Source organism: Amblyomma americanum, chromosome 4 (assembly GCF_052857255.1).
Source record: "Amblyomma americanum isolate KBUSLIRL-KWMA chromosome 4, ASM5285725v1, whole genome shotgun sequence".
NCBI lineage: Eukaryota > Metazoa > Arthropoda > Arachnida > Ixodida > Ixodidae > Amblyomma > Amblyomma americanum.
The window spans coordinates 89,668,024-89,685,489 of record NC_135500.1 but is presented as its reverse complement, the minus strand read 5'-3'; the positions used below and the strand labels follow the sequence as shown (position 1 = coordinate 89,685,489).

The 17,466-nt window shown below is 47.5% G+C and overlaps 1 protein-coding gene and 1 long non-coding RNA gene across 2 annotated transcripts in view; both read right to left on the bottom strand.

Annotated features, from left to right (window-relative positions):
- The window catches only part of LOC144129652 (histone-lysine N-methyltransferase PRDM9-like), a 50,828-nt gene extending 40,757 nt beyond the window's left edge, over positions 1-10,071 (bottom strand). The window contains exon 1 of the mRNA XM_077663763.1: positions 9,987-10,071. Coding sequence (XP_077519889.1) covers positions 9,987-10,071 — 85 coding nt within the window. The remainder of the gene's footprint in view (positions 1-9,986) is intronic.
- A 1,827-nt stretch (positions 10,072-11,898) lies between these two features.
- LOC144130244 (uncharacterized) lies at positions 11,899-12,667 on the bottom strand. The gene is made up of 2 exons (XR_013314024.1): positions 12,439-12,667; positions 11,899-11,970 (listed from the first exon to the last, which is right to left on the bottom strand). It is a non-coding gene; the product is annotated as an uncharacterized LOC144130244 (long non-coding RNA).
- Positions 12,668-17,466: the final 4,799 nt, after the last annotated feature.

The following is a 17,466-nucleotide window of genomic DNA, read 5'->3' as shown; positions in this document are numbered from 1 at the left end:
GTAATATTTTCAATTATGTTAAACACGTCAGAACATGGACTTGAATACCATCTTCACGGAAAAGTGGAAGACATAGCTGTCCCCCCCCCCCCCCCCCCCTTCCCTTCTTTGCCTAGCGATGGGGCTGATTTCACAGCCCATGCAGATGATAATACCACACATGTCCGCAGGGCGCGTGCCGCAGTCCTTCAGACATCTCGTCGAGTTTCTGGACTCCATGCAATTGACATCTGATCTGTGCTCCGAGGCGGCTTGCCCCAACCAACCTCCCGACACGCGACGACCAGCATGTATCCCCATCCCCCTCATCCCATCCACTTCTCTCAGGCTCGGCCCTCAGCTGTGAAGGGCAGCCAGGAGATACCATTCTATTGCTCACCACTGCTAGCAGCCCGAAGAGGAGGCAGCTTTGTGTTCCCAAAGTGCGGATTGGCAACCAGTCACAGCCGATGCTGATGCCAACAGCCGATGGTCGTGTTTTTGCGGCATTTTCAGGAAGACGATTCGTTTCTTCCTTTTAAGAACTCGGCACGATTATACCTTTCTCTGGTTTTAATTGAGCGACTCGGGTGTTAATCGTGGTTTGTCGCTGTAACTGTTCCCGCAATGCGACGGTAAAGCTCGCCAAATTGTACCTCGTGATAACAGAAGCTGCTATTCAAGCGCCAAAGATTTATTTTTTCCTCTCTGCATTCTATTTTTTCGCATCGATGTCTATTCGTTCTCAGCACTCGTATTTACCGGTCTCCAAAATAAACAAAAAATCAAACCTAAGGAAACCACCCTATCCGCGCCGTCAGTACTTCGAGGGCGCACCTCGAATCGATGATGTCATGCTCACGACGTAAATGTAGAGACGTGAACAGGCTAGTATGGTAGTGCTTAGGCGGTCGTCTGCGCAGCAAACGGCGTGAGATTTTAGAGCAGGTGCTGCGTTTCGTAGCCTGACCCCACGCTTACGCTAAGCTGCACCGAAATACATGCAAGGAACGAACAGCACTTGCGCGCCATGATTTGTTCCGCAGCACACCACTCCAGCGCTGTAAACAGGTCTTCTCACGAATATTACATGTGAGTACGTTGCTTGCTCAACTGAAGTGTTCGGCGCAAGTAAATGCTACCGGGACTCAGCTTCCTGAATTGAAATCCAAGCAAACGACTGTCGAGAGCGAAACAATCGCGATCCATTCTATAGCTTTCATCGTTATGCAGCAATTAAGCACAGCCCTGCTTACCTAATCAATGCAACGCGACAATGCCGGGTAGGAACACTCAGCGCTGGCGATCTTGACGTCACTAAAAACGTCGTGGAGGTGGGCGATGATTCTGCACGGTCACCTTGCATGGTAGACGTTTGCAGGCACAGGTCGACGATCGCCAGTTTGTAATCTGTTTTATGTATTACGCCGACTATGCAAAGCCTTTAGCTGAACCTGTAGGCGCCTACGTTCAATGCAAAAACATGAGTCAATCGTTCAATCAAGAAAACCTGTTAATGCGCCCAAGCTGGTCACAGGCGGAGTCCTCTTTACGGTTGCCATTTTATCTCGACTGCGACGCCGCATGGTAACTTGCATTTACACCAGGGTTTACGGGATGAAACTCTGCCCCTTGCATGCATACATTGGTCGGTGGTGGTCTCCGTCAGCGTTGCTGCAGTGCTCCGCTGAATTTTTGCTGTCTGGACACACAATTTTTCTTTCTTTACGCGCAAAATAATTCCTTATTCGCAGATACCTTTAGAGCGAGTACCGGAAAAGAATATACTTTAAATGTAAAGAAACTGCAAAGCTCACGAACAATATAGCGCCAGTCTAGAGCCCGCATTACGAACTCTAGAGCTGAAGTGCCGTAATTATTCAATTGGTCGTGGCAGGGCGCGATAACCGCACTTAACTACGTCGTAAACGAACGCCACTTTGATTGGGCAGTTGCGCTTCTTAGCGCTGCTCGAGCCGGTCGAGAATACAGGCACAGGGATAAAGATGGTCGCGGGTTTGGTTGCCCTACATTCTGGGATCCAAGCTCGGATAGCATTCAATGACAGCAGCGCTTCTTTGAAACCAGAGAGCTGTATGTAGTTCAGGCGCTTTCACGGGGAAGAGATCGGTGATCCGGCCACTCGATATCTGCGGCGCGTCTGCGGTGCTTCTTGCGTAACTGTCGACTGCGTATATGCGCAGACCCATTGGTTTCTGAGCTCTACTATACATCTGTGGCCTTCATATAATGCTTCCAGTGTTAATCTTAGGATGACTCGCTAATTTTTACGACAAAGTGCACCTCTAACAAGCGTTGGGCAGCCACCAAAGATTGGTTCGGAGTTGAACTAATGTATGTGATCTAGTGCTGTCTTGGGCCTTGAGTGAATTCTTGGGGCATGTGCTTCGTTTTTCCGTGGAGTCGCCACCACCGAGGCGGCATCTCCTTAACGTGGATGATGCTAAGTCTCCGCTTGCGTCAAGGTGATACTGCAAGCTCGCGTCCTGTAGCAGGAGAACGGCACACTAATTTCTGCACAGTGCTCTGTGCTGTGAGAAGCCAGCACGAAAAAAAGACACGACACTGAATAAGCGCGGACTATCAAGAGTCAGCTACCAGATACTCTAGTGCTGAATTTTGTGAACACCCCGCAGAGTCTGCAAAAGTGAACTTCCAAGCCTACTTTGCTGTCTTTCGAGCGGCCGTTCTAACAAGCTACGACCACCTGGATGTAAAAAAAAAAAAACACCTCCTCCAAAGTGGTAAAAGGGCTTCCCAAGTTTGGTCATCTGTATGCGTTGTTTTTACGGGACTCCTACACCTGACAGAATTGTCGTCTTTTAGGCGAATTGAGTGGCAGACGTCGCGCGACTGCTTTCGGCCAATTAATTACGGTTTACAAAGCACTCGGAAAACGGGAGGGAGCGTAGGAAATCGACCTGAACCTGTCGGGCGGCCTCCGCGAATCGAGAATGTGAATCCGGCTTTTCTCCAATATTTAAGGTTGTTTTTTGCTTTGCTTTTTTTTCTTTTGGGGTGTATAACGTCCCAAAGGTACTCCGGTTATGAGGAACACCGTGGTGAAGGGCTCCGGAAATTTCGACAACCTGGGCTTCTTTAACGTGCACTGACATCCCTTCCATCCAAGTTTCCCTTCCATCGAAATTCGACTGTCACGGCTGCGATCGAACTTATTTAAGGCCGGTTCGTACGCAAGCGACTGAGCGGGACATCGCAGCAAAAATTTTCAACTTGTAAAGCCCAACTCGATGGACACATTTGACGTACGACCTACGGGCACGGGCGTAAGCTGGAGCCTGTCTGCACATGAGCGAGGCGCATGAGCGAGGCTGAGAGTCGTACTCTTCACTTGGGAGTGAAGCACGAACCACCTTTGCAGCCTGAGTGTTCGAAGCTGCGTTTGGCCCCGAAGGGGCGCAGCGGGGTTTGCGGAGCCTCCTCCAAGCACACACCCCTGAAGGACAAGGACGGGATTTGAAGGCGCAGGCTCTTATGCGAAACCATGTAACCCTAGTAAGCCGAGCACCAGCCCGGCCATAGCTTGTAACCATTTTGAGAAAACCGGTGGTTAACCGGCCGGCAGCGGGAGTCGAACCCACCACCTTCCAAAGCAGAGGCGGGTCGGACAGCCGGAAAGACCGGACTTGCCCAGGACTGCAGCGATATTCTGAATCACTTCTGACAAAGGATCGCTAATTGATGAACTTGAGACGCTGGTTAGAGCGTGCGAGCTTTGAGTCGAACTCTTCACTTGGGAGTGAAACACGGACCACATTTGCAGGCATAGTGTTCGAAACTGGTTTTGTCCCCGAAAGGGCGCAGCGGTGTTTGCGAGAGCCTTGATCCTCCAAGCACACACATCTGAAGAAGCCTGGCGCCGGGCCGGGGGTGGCTTGTACACTTTTTTACCGGTGGGTGTCCGGCGGTGGGTTTCGAACCAACCACCTCCCGATGCCGAAGCGGACGCCCAGACTTCTAGGCCACACCACTAGGCAGAAGGGGTTTGTAAGCGCAAGGTGCCATACAAGTCAGCTCATTCTAAACTCGTGAAATGAGCCATCATTAACCTATGCATGCTCTCGAAAAGTCATGCCCCCACCTTAGCAGCTTCAGCTTTCAAGTACAACTTAGAAGATTCCTCGAAGCAGGGCATCCTTATTATATCAGTGCTTCCGCGTCTGAAAGCTTGCTGAAATAGAAACTTCAGGAAGAAGCAAGAGTGCAGATAAAGCGCAAAGGAAGAAAGTTGTCATCCCTTATAACCATGGTCTGTCGCACAATCTAAAGAAAATAGAAAAGAAAGCGAATGTTCGGGTGGTTTTTTCAGTCACAGATAAACTAAGTGTCATGTGCACAAGAACCATGCCCGTCGAACAACGTCCCCAAAAAATGCAGTGCAACATCCGCCACCGGAAAAGATTTCTTAAATGCACAGAGGGCATCGTGTGCAGCATCCTTCTGTCCTGTGGGAAGAAATATGTGGGACAGTCCGGTAAGTGCCTCAACGAAAGGCTTCGTGACCACAACAACGTGAAGTTTTTAACGGGCAGCAATCGGGCCTTGCATTGCAAGGAATGCGGGTGCGTGCCAGTTTTGGATAAATGCTTTGTCGAGCCAGAAGTAGAGATAAACTGACAATAGAAATCATTGAAGCCACACAGATAAGTATAGTTTGCGTGAACTGTGTGTCAGCGAGCCTTCTATATTCTTATCTAAACGAGAATTGAGATTCCTACGTTTGTAATAGCCTTTATCCTCTTATGCTTATTTTTTTCCTTTTACTTCTTCGGCTTCACATCTCTGGCGCCTGCGCTCAGTGGTTTGGCTCAAGTCCCGGTCGACAAGGTTTTGTGCTTATCCTTTTGTCCGAAGTTAGCCCTCGTTCTGTGTGTTCTGTCTTCGTCTGTCGTCTTGTTTTCGCACTCCTTTTCTCATGGATCGATACTGACTAGCCCAACTTTCCACCCTTGCAACTAAAACGTTACAGGTAATTGATTGCTGGTGATCAATTACATTTCCTTCTAATATTGCAATTTTACTCAATTACCTTGTTTTTTCAAACGGCAATGGTTCGCGTAATTCAATTACTTTTGTCTGTAATTGATTACTGGTGATAAATTACTTTTTTTAAAACAGAGTTAACGGCCGGTTGAGGTTGGAGAAACTAAACCTTAACGAAAACACAGGTGGTCACGGAAATAGTTCCGCCGTGACACAGCGAGAACCTACCAGCTGCGGAGGAGCATCTTGTGTAATCATGATCGTACCACATCACACTCCATGTCACCACTGCCGCATTTTACAGCAGTCCCCGTGTCGAAAAATATCAAGTGGCTGCTCTGAGTAACCTCCGTCATTTCCGATAGCCCAGCAACTAACCTCTCACTATGCACCAAACTCGGATCCTTCCACATAATGCACCGAGCAACAAAGAAGCATAGCGTTTCTTAGACGACTTTCGCACTAGCATCGACATTAAATAGTCCGAGCACCAGGCAGGGGAAATCTTGTACCCATTGTATCACCGGTGGGTACCCGATGGCACTGGGAATCGAACCCCGCGCCTCCCGCATGCGAGGCGGACGCTCAACCACTCGGCCACCGCTGCGGTTTTTCTGGGGATGTGACCACTGTAGTCAGTTACATTTCAGATGGAGTAATTGCAATTGGTTACTTAATTTTTGTAACGTGTACCACGACTACTCTGGAGTTTCAAACCAGAGCTACATGGTGATTACACGCGGCGAAAAGCTGCTTCCCTAGCATGCAATTATGAGCAACGGGACGACCGCACATCTTGCTTGTATTTACACTTGGGCTACCAGTCACACCACTGCAGATAGTCCCGCTAACGCTGTCGGTTTCGAAAGGAAAAACGTGCAGCCTTATACCCTTGTCACACGGGCATTTCGAAGGCCCTCGAACCGATAGCCTATCGACTCAAAGGTGATCGAGCGCTGCTACACGGGCAGTTTCAATGGCCATCGTGTCAATAGTTAATCGAGTCAACGGAGCAGCGCGGAACTCCATCGAGATTTAGAGGGCCTTCGAACGCGGCCCAAGGTTGCTAGCGTTGCTTCGAGCGGAGCCACGCGCACTTTCGTACATGATAAATTCATGGTACAAAAGCATGAAAAAAGATTATTCGCCTAAATTTTAATGCAAGCAGTCTGTACAATAATTTTAAAATTGTATCAGACTGGTTCTAAGCGCATTAAGCGCATTAATTTTGCGCTGCGGTCTTTGCGTTGCTTGCGTACTTAGCATTGAGATGGCGGCGCCCTGCCCGCCCGCTTCACAGCTATAACAGCTTTGTCGCTAATCCCTCAGAGCAAAATCGTGTTCTAAACTTTTGTATTCGCCTTCGATTTGCTCATTCTTACCCTCGCATAAAGTTAAAATTTAAAGAGACAAAAAACTTGTGTTTTCCAGATATCAAGGCGATTTCCCAGGTGTTAAGCCTGACAAAGCAGCCCTCCGACGTAGTTGGACTGGCTTGGTTTTGGCTCGCTTTGTATTAGAATGGCTACAACAGTGTCTGTATCTGTGCGTCGCGTACGTGCAATAAAAAGGCTTTTAAACGACATGCGCGTATTTAAGAATTTAGTATATATTTATCAAATATTTTTGTTCTTTTTGCAAAATCCAAAGTAGCGATTGTGGCGCCACTCAAATTTGGCGTAAAACATGAGAACCATTTCAATGGCCAGTGAGATTTGCCGTGTAGCAGCGACACAACTCCTTCGAGTTCGATGGCGATTCAGAATTTCGAAGGCCCTCGACTCGATGGCCATTGAAACTGGCCGTGTGGCAGGGGCATTACTGCGGAGAGTAGGAGCAGGCTGAGCGACACTTGGAGCTCTGGTAGTGTTCTCGAGACATTGCCGCATGATCACGAATGACCAAAGTGCCTGCTGAAACTCACTGTTTTACGCTATAGCATAAAGAACCCGTTCCGCCTTTTTGCGTTAACTCATGTTGCACAGCGCGAAATAAATTAAATAAATAAAAACTACATAGCCGAAGCGCAAGTTGATCCAAGGCCGATACCAGCAGATGCGTTCCGCTAGCCTGTGCCTCAGACCACTACGCCACTGCCGCAGGCAAAAAGCCCACCTGTGAAACACCCAGTCTCTGGCCCAGTGATCTGGATTTCGATGTCTTCATCCACTTATCGCGCTCTCGCCACTGACGACGCCGTCCAAACACCACACCGGCTTCCTTGTGCTGTCGCTAACCGGGCTTGAGATTGCAGTTCTCACCCCTTTTTTACGGACCGATCTAAGTCTAACCGTTGATCTCCCGTTACAAAGGGAATGACACCAATAACGTCACTATTAAATGTTTCCAGCCCTTAAACGAACTCTCACGACAAACTGAGGATGCGTTCTGATACTTCGAAATAGATGTGTAATTAAACGAATAGCAGTCTAGCTGGAGAGCCGCCACTTTGAGACGCGTTCCATTCTCGCGCGAACCAGGCAGCGAGGACATCAATGCAGGCAAGCTTCTTGTCTAAACATGGTCGGGCACTATGGGGATCAAACTGCCGAACCATGTGGCCGCTTTATTACGGATAGGCAGCATCCATCAAGCGTGAGTCATAGCGTTAAGTTAATTACGTGAACTAGCGGCTGATTGCGCAACATTCGTGGATGTGCGTTTCCGGCTGTGCATATTCGTGAATCCTGGGGAAGGAAATCATGCGTGAGAGTATTGCTAAATCAGTGGACTGCTTGAAACACGGACTGAGACCACTGGATGCTGTAGGATTAGTTAAAATCAGACGATGCTGTCTCTTTGCACCTTGCTTCTATATAGCCTGTTTAAGGTTAAACCTAGTTGCTGTCCTTGGTTCCTTTCCATGTAGGGACGCCTAGAGTAACGGCACGCACATGTTCATTTTTCTGTAGTGTGTGTATCAAATCATTTTGTGCATATTCACTTTTACTAACACTCTCGTAAGAAAAACACACCTGACGATGCCGGCTTGCTGCACCTTAATTTTAGATACTTACATTAAAACTGGCTTTTCTTTCTGAGTTTCTTGCCGGGTGACACGGCAGACCGTAGATATAATGGCACGCAACTGCATGTTTCGCTCGCTGGCACGCTGCAGTAGCCGTATTATCTTTCGTGCTTATTGTTTTTATGCTTATCGTCTTTTTTTTTACGTTTACAGGATCACCTATGTTTACACATTCGAGGATCACGAACAGTCTGACATAAAAAATAAAAGCGTCGTTACCGTCGTCTTCAGAATGTGCTGGCTCCAGTCGTCTCATTTACACAACTTGACGATGAAACAGGCAACGTTATTGCACCCATATGCACAAACTGCTTTAAGGGCGTTTTTAATCTATACTACAAAAAAGTGCCCGAAAAATAGAAGGTTTAGTTCATTTACATGCCCCAATGTGTACATCTAACTCTATTCCTAGACTTCAAAGCTAGAGGTCTTGCTGGGAGTCCAGACAATTGGAAATGTGACCTGAGAACGGCACTACAACGAAACAGCGAAGTGCCAGGACACCTTTTTTTTTCTGGGCCGATTGTATATGTGCACCCTTCCAATGGTCGAGCGAGCGCCAACTGCCCGGTGACAAGGGGAAGCAGAGCAGAAACCGGGAGAGGGAACGAGCATTTGCGCCGAACATGCCGCTGTGGCTGACGTCGCCTGCTTGGCTGTGCTGTTCCGTGAAAATCAACCACTGTGAGACAGGTTTTATGGCCGAGTTCCGAGAGCGTTTGTTCCGTGTTCTATCTGCTGCTTGTTTCTGGCTCAGGGCTGGTGCGAACGTGTAGCTTTCTAGGCACGAGGCCTTGGTTGTATTTGCGGGTAGCGTCTTAACGAACTGGCTTTAACGAATTTAACGCGGCAAGACAGAGGGTCCTGTTCAGTCAGATTTTAGCAATTAACTGCCGCAACTGGTTCCTAGGGTGTGCTAAGCTGCTCCCAAATGTATGCTTTTCTCGGAATCATGCGCACTATATGCAGCGGATAAGAACAATTACTCGCCGATTCTTGGGCCTCCGATGCATAACCGCCGATGATGGGCAGGGGTTGCTTTGCGCTAATCAGAACAGCCTAGCAGATGAAGCCGAGCTTAGCCTTGCTCTCGCATGCTTCCTTCTCGCCTTCTTCCGGTGCCGGGCAGTCGACGCTCGCCCTTTCATGTTCGAAACTGGAAGTCAGTGCTTACAAATTTTTACTGAAAAAAAATAGAAAAAATCGTGACTTGAAGTTGAGGGATGCTGCGTACACTGTACAACAAAGGCAATGAACATAAATTTTTATAAACTTAAATGCCTCAGACTTGCCTCGTGCACACGACTCATTTTTAGCGCGGTCAGTATTCCGCGAATGCGACTGAAGCCGCCGATCCCGAATACCTCGCAAGTAATAAATTTTGTTAAGCAGGCGTGACGGGCATCGTAGTGTTCCCTTGTTTCTCGGAACGCTTTCACGCGGTTGTATGCTGTGCGCGTACAGGAGGCGTTGCAGCAGGGATGATGCGCAGTGGACGTGAGAGCATATGTGATGAAGTGCTTTTTAAGTGGCACGGCTCACGGAAGTGTGCGGCGAACTGTAAGGGTCCAAGGACACTGGAATAAGGGATACCATGCGGCAGTCATTGTGAAATCAATGTTTTTGAGCAGTTCTGGCTCAGAGCGTTCATCGGTAGCAAATACATTTTGAAGACGATAGCAACGCGCTATTCTTAGAGCCATTTTAGTGGCAAGTCAGAATTCGTCATATTGCTCAAATTATTTGCGATTTGCACGGATACACCAGCATGAGGCCATCGCGAAAAGTAATCGACTGACGCATGTCCAGCGGAAGTTAGGTTCCCGCCCTTTCCCACCAGGTCCGAACGCGCACAACGGAAACCAAGGAAAAGTTTGGCAGAAGCCTCGCGACGCAATCTGCAGCTAGCTCTAGGGGGCAGCCACCGCCACGAGCACTGTGTCGACAAGCTCACCAGTTGCTGCGCTGTTGCAGTCGCGGGGGCCGTCACGTGTCCGAGACTGAGGAGACGGACGTCGCCGCGATGACCGAAGCTCCATGGCATCCGCCTCTGGTTGCATCCACGAAGTCGTTCAGCACGCACCACCTCAGTTCGCGCACACTCTGAAGCACTCACTGCACACCTCAGGACACGCAAACGTCTCAACTAAACTAAGATTAAGCGTGCTAGTGCACAGCTCCTTGTGCATGCCAGCCTCGCAGAATGGCGGAGCGATACAGGATGAGAGGATTGCCGCAAACACAAGCCGCGGTTACATGTTAGGGACAGAGTCACAGCGGAGCGAGTTCGAACAGCGCCCGCTGCGATGAGGCACTCTTTGTATGGGAGAGCATCGAAGCATCCCCGATGGTGGCGCCGTCTTGTGTCCCAGCTGGGAGTTCAGGCAGATTCCACAATGGCCAGTCGCAAACGTCGCGCGACAGTACGGTTCCCGAAGGACGAGGAAAGCGGGGAGAGAGCGTAGCAAATCGATTTCGACCTGTCGCGCGACATCCAGGACTCGCCAGTGTGAGCCTACCTTTAGGCCGCTGATTCTCGTTCCCTGAAGCGAGCCGACGCGACGAAAACCGGTCACGGTCGCTGAATCCCTCTGCCTTCTCTCCCACCCACCGCACTACCGGGTTCAGGGACTCCCAAATGGCCCTGCGAAAGGCGACGAACGGCCGCTTCATCACCCGTTCCAAGAGGCTTCTAGGAAGCATTCCTTTCAGCCACTCCCAACAAGATTTTTCCCTGGTTGTGCAGATTCCTACTCGAGGATGCCAGCTTTGCTACTGCTCACTGCAAATACACTTGCCTGCACGGAGACGACGCGGACGGGAATAGAGGCAGCCATGCTACCCTGGTTAGAATGGCAACTACGCGGCAAGGCTCAGCACCGCGGGGGAGAGAAGGCGGGCCGCGGGCACAAAGAAAGCCTCGCACCCCTCTTCCCAGAAAAGGGAGACGCCGCTCACAATGGGGCATCCAGTCGCCTCTACGTCAGCAGAGGACCGCAATAACCTTGTGCTACTTACACTGCTACACTGTGCATTGTCGCGACGAAGACATGCGTGTATGTGTCGTGCAGTCACGAAACACTGGGCGTCCGCAGCACGGCAGTTATCCCTGTCCTCTCCCTATCTCTTTTATTTCCTCTGGCCTCAGCTCGGTGCTTATGAATGCGATGGCCGATGCCGCGGCCAACAAAAAACCTTTTCATTCGCTTTTAGCGTGAAAACATGCGCATGAGCTGTGAAACACAAAGCTGTCGTCCAAGGCAGATGGATCGGTCCCGAAATCTATACTTCGTTTCATACATCAGGTGCAAATCTGTGAAAGCTAGCGCTCTTGTTTGCGCTGCCTGAGTCCACGACCGAAAAGTAGTGCGCTCTCTTTGGTGAAAGAAACATATTAAATTCTTTGCATGCCGGCTTAATTCATGACACATTTGCCATCAGCTTGATTAAAAGCACTCTTAATGCTGACGAGAAGCTGTCGCTTTCTTGTACCTTAGACCACTCGGGGACAGAACAAGCGCGGAGTAACACGCCTCCATTTATTGTAGTGATACAGGCTGCGTTCCAATACTCTAGACGTCTAACAAGACGTCTAGTGTGACGTCTAGGAAGCAGTCTACATGTCCATGTATTGGAACTTGTCTACTGCTCACGCCGCCTCGCGGCATAATAATGTAACTAAAGCTTATGAACAGTTGTACTACTATTTTTCACAAAGTGAGCAATAACGATAATTAAAAACGTGTTTTCAACAAGTTTACACATTTCTTCTGCAATGACTTTGCGCGTAAACCGGACTGGTGGATGTGCCTATCGGTCAGTCTACTTGTAGCAGACGGGGCCGCTCTCCGAAGACGACGCTAAAGAGATATGCGATTATTCTTTTATTATTGATGCTCAACTGTACATGCTCCTCGAACGTGCTCGTTCAGACGGTCCTGTAAACATAAGAAAGAATACGAAAGACTGTAATCAATATGCACGAAATGCGATACGGCTAATATACACTGCAAAAGGAAAACACATACGTGACATTAAACCTGCTGTCTGCCCTACGTGGCACTCGGAGACAGCGAGAGACCTAAATACAGCAGCGATCTTTAATCCTGCAAAGACTAAAATCAATTCGCAACATGCCGGTGTATTTGTTCTGAGAGTGTAGAGATAAAAAAGAATGCACGCGAAAGAGTTGATGCAACTAATACAGCAACAGAAGAACACATTTGTTAACCGTCACGCCAGCCGTCTTAACGCCCGTCGAGGAAACCAACGACAGCGACCAGTATTCTCTAAAATAAAGGTGCTAATTAAGATCCGGCATCGTGATTCACTTCTACGAATCGCACGTCCACGAAGATTAATTAGCCACTAGTTTGCGTACCAAATAACATAATAGAATGACTCACATTTTTCCTTTCCTATACTCCGTGTACAGTCCGACGCCCGCAAGAGCACGACTCGCTCATCCGCGTACATCAGCTCCGCCATCTTTAGACAGCAAGTTAGCCTGCATCGATGTGGACTTCGGCGAAGCAGTCTTATGAGACTGCTTCGCCGAGAAATGGAACGCGTCCCAAGATGGCGGCTGTCCGGCTAGACGTCTAAGTAGCCGTCTACTTGGGAGTATTGGAACGCAGCCACAGTAGCATTTCGAGCTTTCAGCGTGACGGCGCGGCACTCTGTGGATGCGCCGCTACGTGGTTGGTCACGTAGTGCGGAGCAGCTGCCAGCGGCGCAGCGCCGTGGGTGATCATGTGGCTTGTCACGTGGTTGGTCACGTCACCAAGTTCCACTCAGCCAGCTGCAGCTATCGCGTCACTATAGTGCCTAGAATATACTTGGTAGTGTGCCGAGGGAGCGCGCTCGCGTGGCCGCTGCGGTGATGCCTTCCTGCGGCCACCGCGTGGCGGCGCTGCCATTCGCTAAGGTGCCACCACGCCGCGTTCGCTGCCGAGGCTGCGTAGGTGCGCTGCGCTTTTCGCTACGGAAGCCTGTCTCTGAACGCTTTGAGAGCACTTTTGCATAAAAAACACTACTGGCTGCAGACAGTCTAACCGGCCTGGCATTACCAGGCAGTAGCGGCGGAGCGGATCACACGCAGCCTGCTGAATACTTCTTTCTGTACTGTCCCAGGTTATCGCGCTCTCCCGGAATACGCAGCGGAACTGTGAGCCTCCCGAGGTGCTGCAGAAGTTCTGTACCCGGCACTCTTCGACGGCCTAGCGGAGCCAACGTTTTGAAACACGCGCCACATCGCTGCTGGCCACATCGCTGCAACGATTCTGCGCAAGCGCTGCTGTTATCTGCAAGCTACGCTACGGAAACGGCGAGGGCGGTTCCTCTCACTTTGGCAGCAGCGGCGGAGCGGATCACACGCAGCCTGCTGAATACTTCTTTCTGTACTGTCCCAGGTTAGTAATTGTTGTTCAGTGCCGCTTGCACTGTTTATAGGCGTTCCGCCGTTTGCTGCCGGTGTGATGGGTTGCTGACAATGTAAACGCGATACGCACGTTTGAGAGCGCCCTAGGCAGAGGCAGTATTCTTATCTACCATTGTCGTTTGCTTATGATGGAGCGGTGTAACATCTGTCGGTGTGCAGTGAGTGATGATGGTTTTGCATTGACCTGCGGAGAGTGTGAATTTTTATTTCATGTAGGAACGTGCTCTGGCGTCACTGAGCAGCAGTTTAAGTCCAAAAGGCTTGCTAAGAAGTCTTGGAAGTGTGAAGTTTGTAAAACAGGAAACACCAGGAGTCCACATACGAGGACATCCGATAGTGAAGTGGTGGCTAAACTTGTAGAGATGGACCGGAAATTAAACACGCTGCTTGAATTACCGACCAAGGTAAACGGCATAGAAGAGTCTATCCAACTACTCTCAGACCGCTTTGATGCCATACAGCAACTTCAGGACCGCCAAGAAAAAAAACTCAAAGATATTAGGCGCAAAGTCGAGAGCATTGAGAAATCCGGAGCCACTAAGCAGCTAGTGCAGCTTGAGACAGACATAGATGCACATGAGTGGCGTAGCGGAAGCCTCAACATCGAGATCCACGGTGTTGCTGAAACGAAGGGCGAAGATCTTTTTGAGAAAGTGAATGACCTGGCGAAAGAACTAAACCTAAAAGTTCTAACTAGAGAGGACGTGGTAGCACTCCACAGACTGCCAGCAAAACCCGGAAACACGCCAGGGATTATAATGCGCTGTGCTCGCCAAGAACTTAAGAATGCTTTCATGGCTAAAAGGAAAGCTTTGAATAGACCTGACGAGAAGCGGTACATCTGTGAAAATATGACGTCTCGGTCTAAGAAGCTGCTTACATTCGCTAAAGAATGGGCGAAAGGAGCAGACTACAAATTTGTGTGGCACACAGGCGGCAAGGTTCTCGTGCGCAGGGCTCCAGGTGAAACAGCCACAGTGATCAAATGTGAAAGTGACCTAGACGCTCTACATTCGTAGACGTCCTTTCCACTTTGTAGCTTTTTGAAACTTTCTCTCCTTATGGACAGCTTGCAATCTATACCAAAAGAACAATGGTTCACTCTTCATAACTTGGGTTCAAAACGACTGAGCTGTGTTCATATGAATGTCCAGTCACTCAATAAGAAAATTCCAGAGTTGGAGGCCTACTTTGCTGGCATAAACATACACTGTGATGTTGTTATGTTTAGTGAGACATGGTATAATGAAGATTCTGAGGTATTTAGATTGCCCAATAAAAACACATTTTATTTGAACAGGACATCAAGACGTGGCGGAGGTGTTGCAATGTTGATAGATGACTCTATGAAAACTGATTTGTTATCTGATTTCTGTTCCGTGACCGATGACTACGAAATGCTGTGTTGAAACCAATTGTTTACTTTTTGCTACATGTTATCGGCCCCCTGATGGAGACCATAGTGCATTCTTCAATTTTCTTGAGAAATTTTTTGTCTTTGCAAGTCAGAATAGGCAGAGAGTTATAATTGGCGGCGATTTCAACATTGATATCAAAGGTGCTACTCGCAAATCAATAGACTTTGAAAGACTACTTGCATCCTATGGATACGCGAATGTTATAAAATCTGAAACAAGGATAACTTCCACGTCAGCTACTTTACTTGACCTCTTTATCACGAACTACGATCTGCCATGTGTGTCCAGTGCCGTACTAAGCTGCTGTATAGGTGATCATATGCCAATATGTATGTCTGTTAAAGCACCCGAAAGAGCACCGAATACGAAGAAAGCATGTATAAACTTGCAAAGCATCACTGAAAACTCTCTAGAGGCTTTCCGCATCGACATACAAGGTACTTGCTGGGATACCGTGTTTTTACAACATACAGCACAGGAGGCTTATGATACCTTCATAAGTCACTTTGTGACAGTATACAAGAAACACTTTGTCTCTAAAGAGCAAAAAATAAATAAAAGATTCGGAAGCCTTGGGTAACCAATGAGCTTTTAAGGAAAATTAGAAAACGAGACAGGTTGTATGCGAAATTTCTAAAAACTCGAGAACCCTCACATCTCAAATTGTTTAAGACCTTCAGAAATAAGTTAACTAAAGAGTTAAGAATAGCAAGAGACGCGTATTATATTCAGGAATTTGTATCCTGTGCCGGACAGACGAATAAACTGTGGAACAAGGTAAATGCTCTTACAGGACGGAAACAGAAGGGAGAACAACCACAAGAGATTTCGTTAAATGGGCGCTTAGTGAGAGACCGGGAGCTTGCTGATGCATTTAATCAGTACTTTGTAACAAAAGATACTGATCAGAATGCTCGTCCTAGCAATGACCTCACTGCACCTAGAAACAATAATTCCATTTTTTTCGCGCCAACTGACAGTGATGATGTGTGCTCCATTTATCTCAACCTTAAAAATTCACGCAGCTGCGACATAGACGACCTACAGATACGGCCTGTTAAATATCCCATACATGAACTCGCCCCTATACTGGTGTACATTTATAACATGTGTATCTCTTGCGGGGTTTTTCCCGACAGAATGAAAACCGCAAGAGTAGTTCCTATTTTTAAAAAAGGCGACAAACAGAATATAAAAAATTACCGTCCAATATCGATTCTCCCCATTTTTTCTAAAGGTTTTGAGAAAATTATCCTCAATAGGCTGTCTTCATTTTGCAGTAAACACCAGCTTATAACCGAAGCACAGTATGGATTTCAGAAAAAGAAGTCCAGTGAACTAGCGCTTTTAGATCAGAAAGAGCACATATTAAGAAACTTTGAAAACAAGCTTTTAACTCTCGGTGTATTTGTTGATTACACTCAGGCGTTTGACCATATCAACCACAATATTCTCCTCAATAAACTAGAATGGTGCGGCGTACGGGGCACACCACTCGCTTTATTATCTTCCTACCTCAAAAACAGGCACCAATGTGTCTCATTAGGCGAATTCAAATCGCAAACCAAGGGCATAATCTCAGGTGCACCACAGGGAAGTATTCTCGGGCCGCTACTTTTTAACATTTATGTTAATGATATAGTATCGATTTATCAAGAAGCAAAATTTATAATGTACGCAGATGACACGAGTATTTTTTTATCGTCCTGCAATTACACAGACTTAATAAGAATGGCAAATGAACTTCTCGGGAGACTTTCGATTTGGTCGAAAAAAAATTGCCTACAGGTTAATTGCAGTAAAACAAAAGCAGTAATTTTCCGAACTCAAGGAAAAGAAATCCCACAGTACCATAATATAATGTTCGAGTCTATGAAAATTGAGGTTGTTAACTCAATTAAAATTCTTGGTGTAACCTTCTCCAGCAGCCTACAATGGGACGAGCATGCAGATTCAGTCCTCAAGAAGCTAAGCAGTACGGTTGGTTTGCTAAGTCGCAATCGACACATTTTTCCTACTTTTGTTAAAATACTTTTGTATAATGCCTTGTTTGCCTCGCACATTAATTATGGTCATTTAGTATGAGGTAGAACGACACAATCAAATCTTAATAATATATTAATCATGCAGAAAAGGGCTCTACGTATTACTGCCAATGTATCCTTTACGGAACACACTGAACCACTCTTCGAGAAGTATAATATAAGAAAGATTCACGACATTTACACATACAGACTTCTGCGGGATTTTTACTATAGCAGCAGGAAACATAATTTTACGTTAGTGAAAATCGCGAACCTGCATCAGAATGTACCTGCCTACACTACACGCCGCACAGAAATATGGAATGTTTCGAGATACAGAACTAATTATAGCAAACAGATGCTTGAGAATAATTTACCAAGGTTGTTGAATTCCCTAATTGAAATGGGTATCGACATTCTAAGCATGAACCCGTCAAACTTTAAAGCCTTCATGCGTTCCTATACTGCATAAAATGTAATATATTTTTGTCTTTATTATTTCTTTAATACCTCTGTCTCTCCTTCTTACATATTTGTGAATGTTTCTATGTT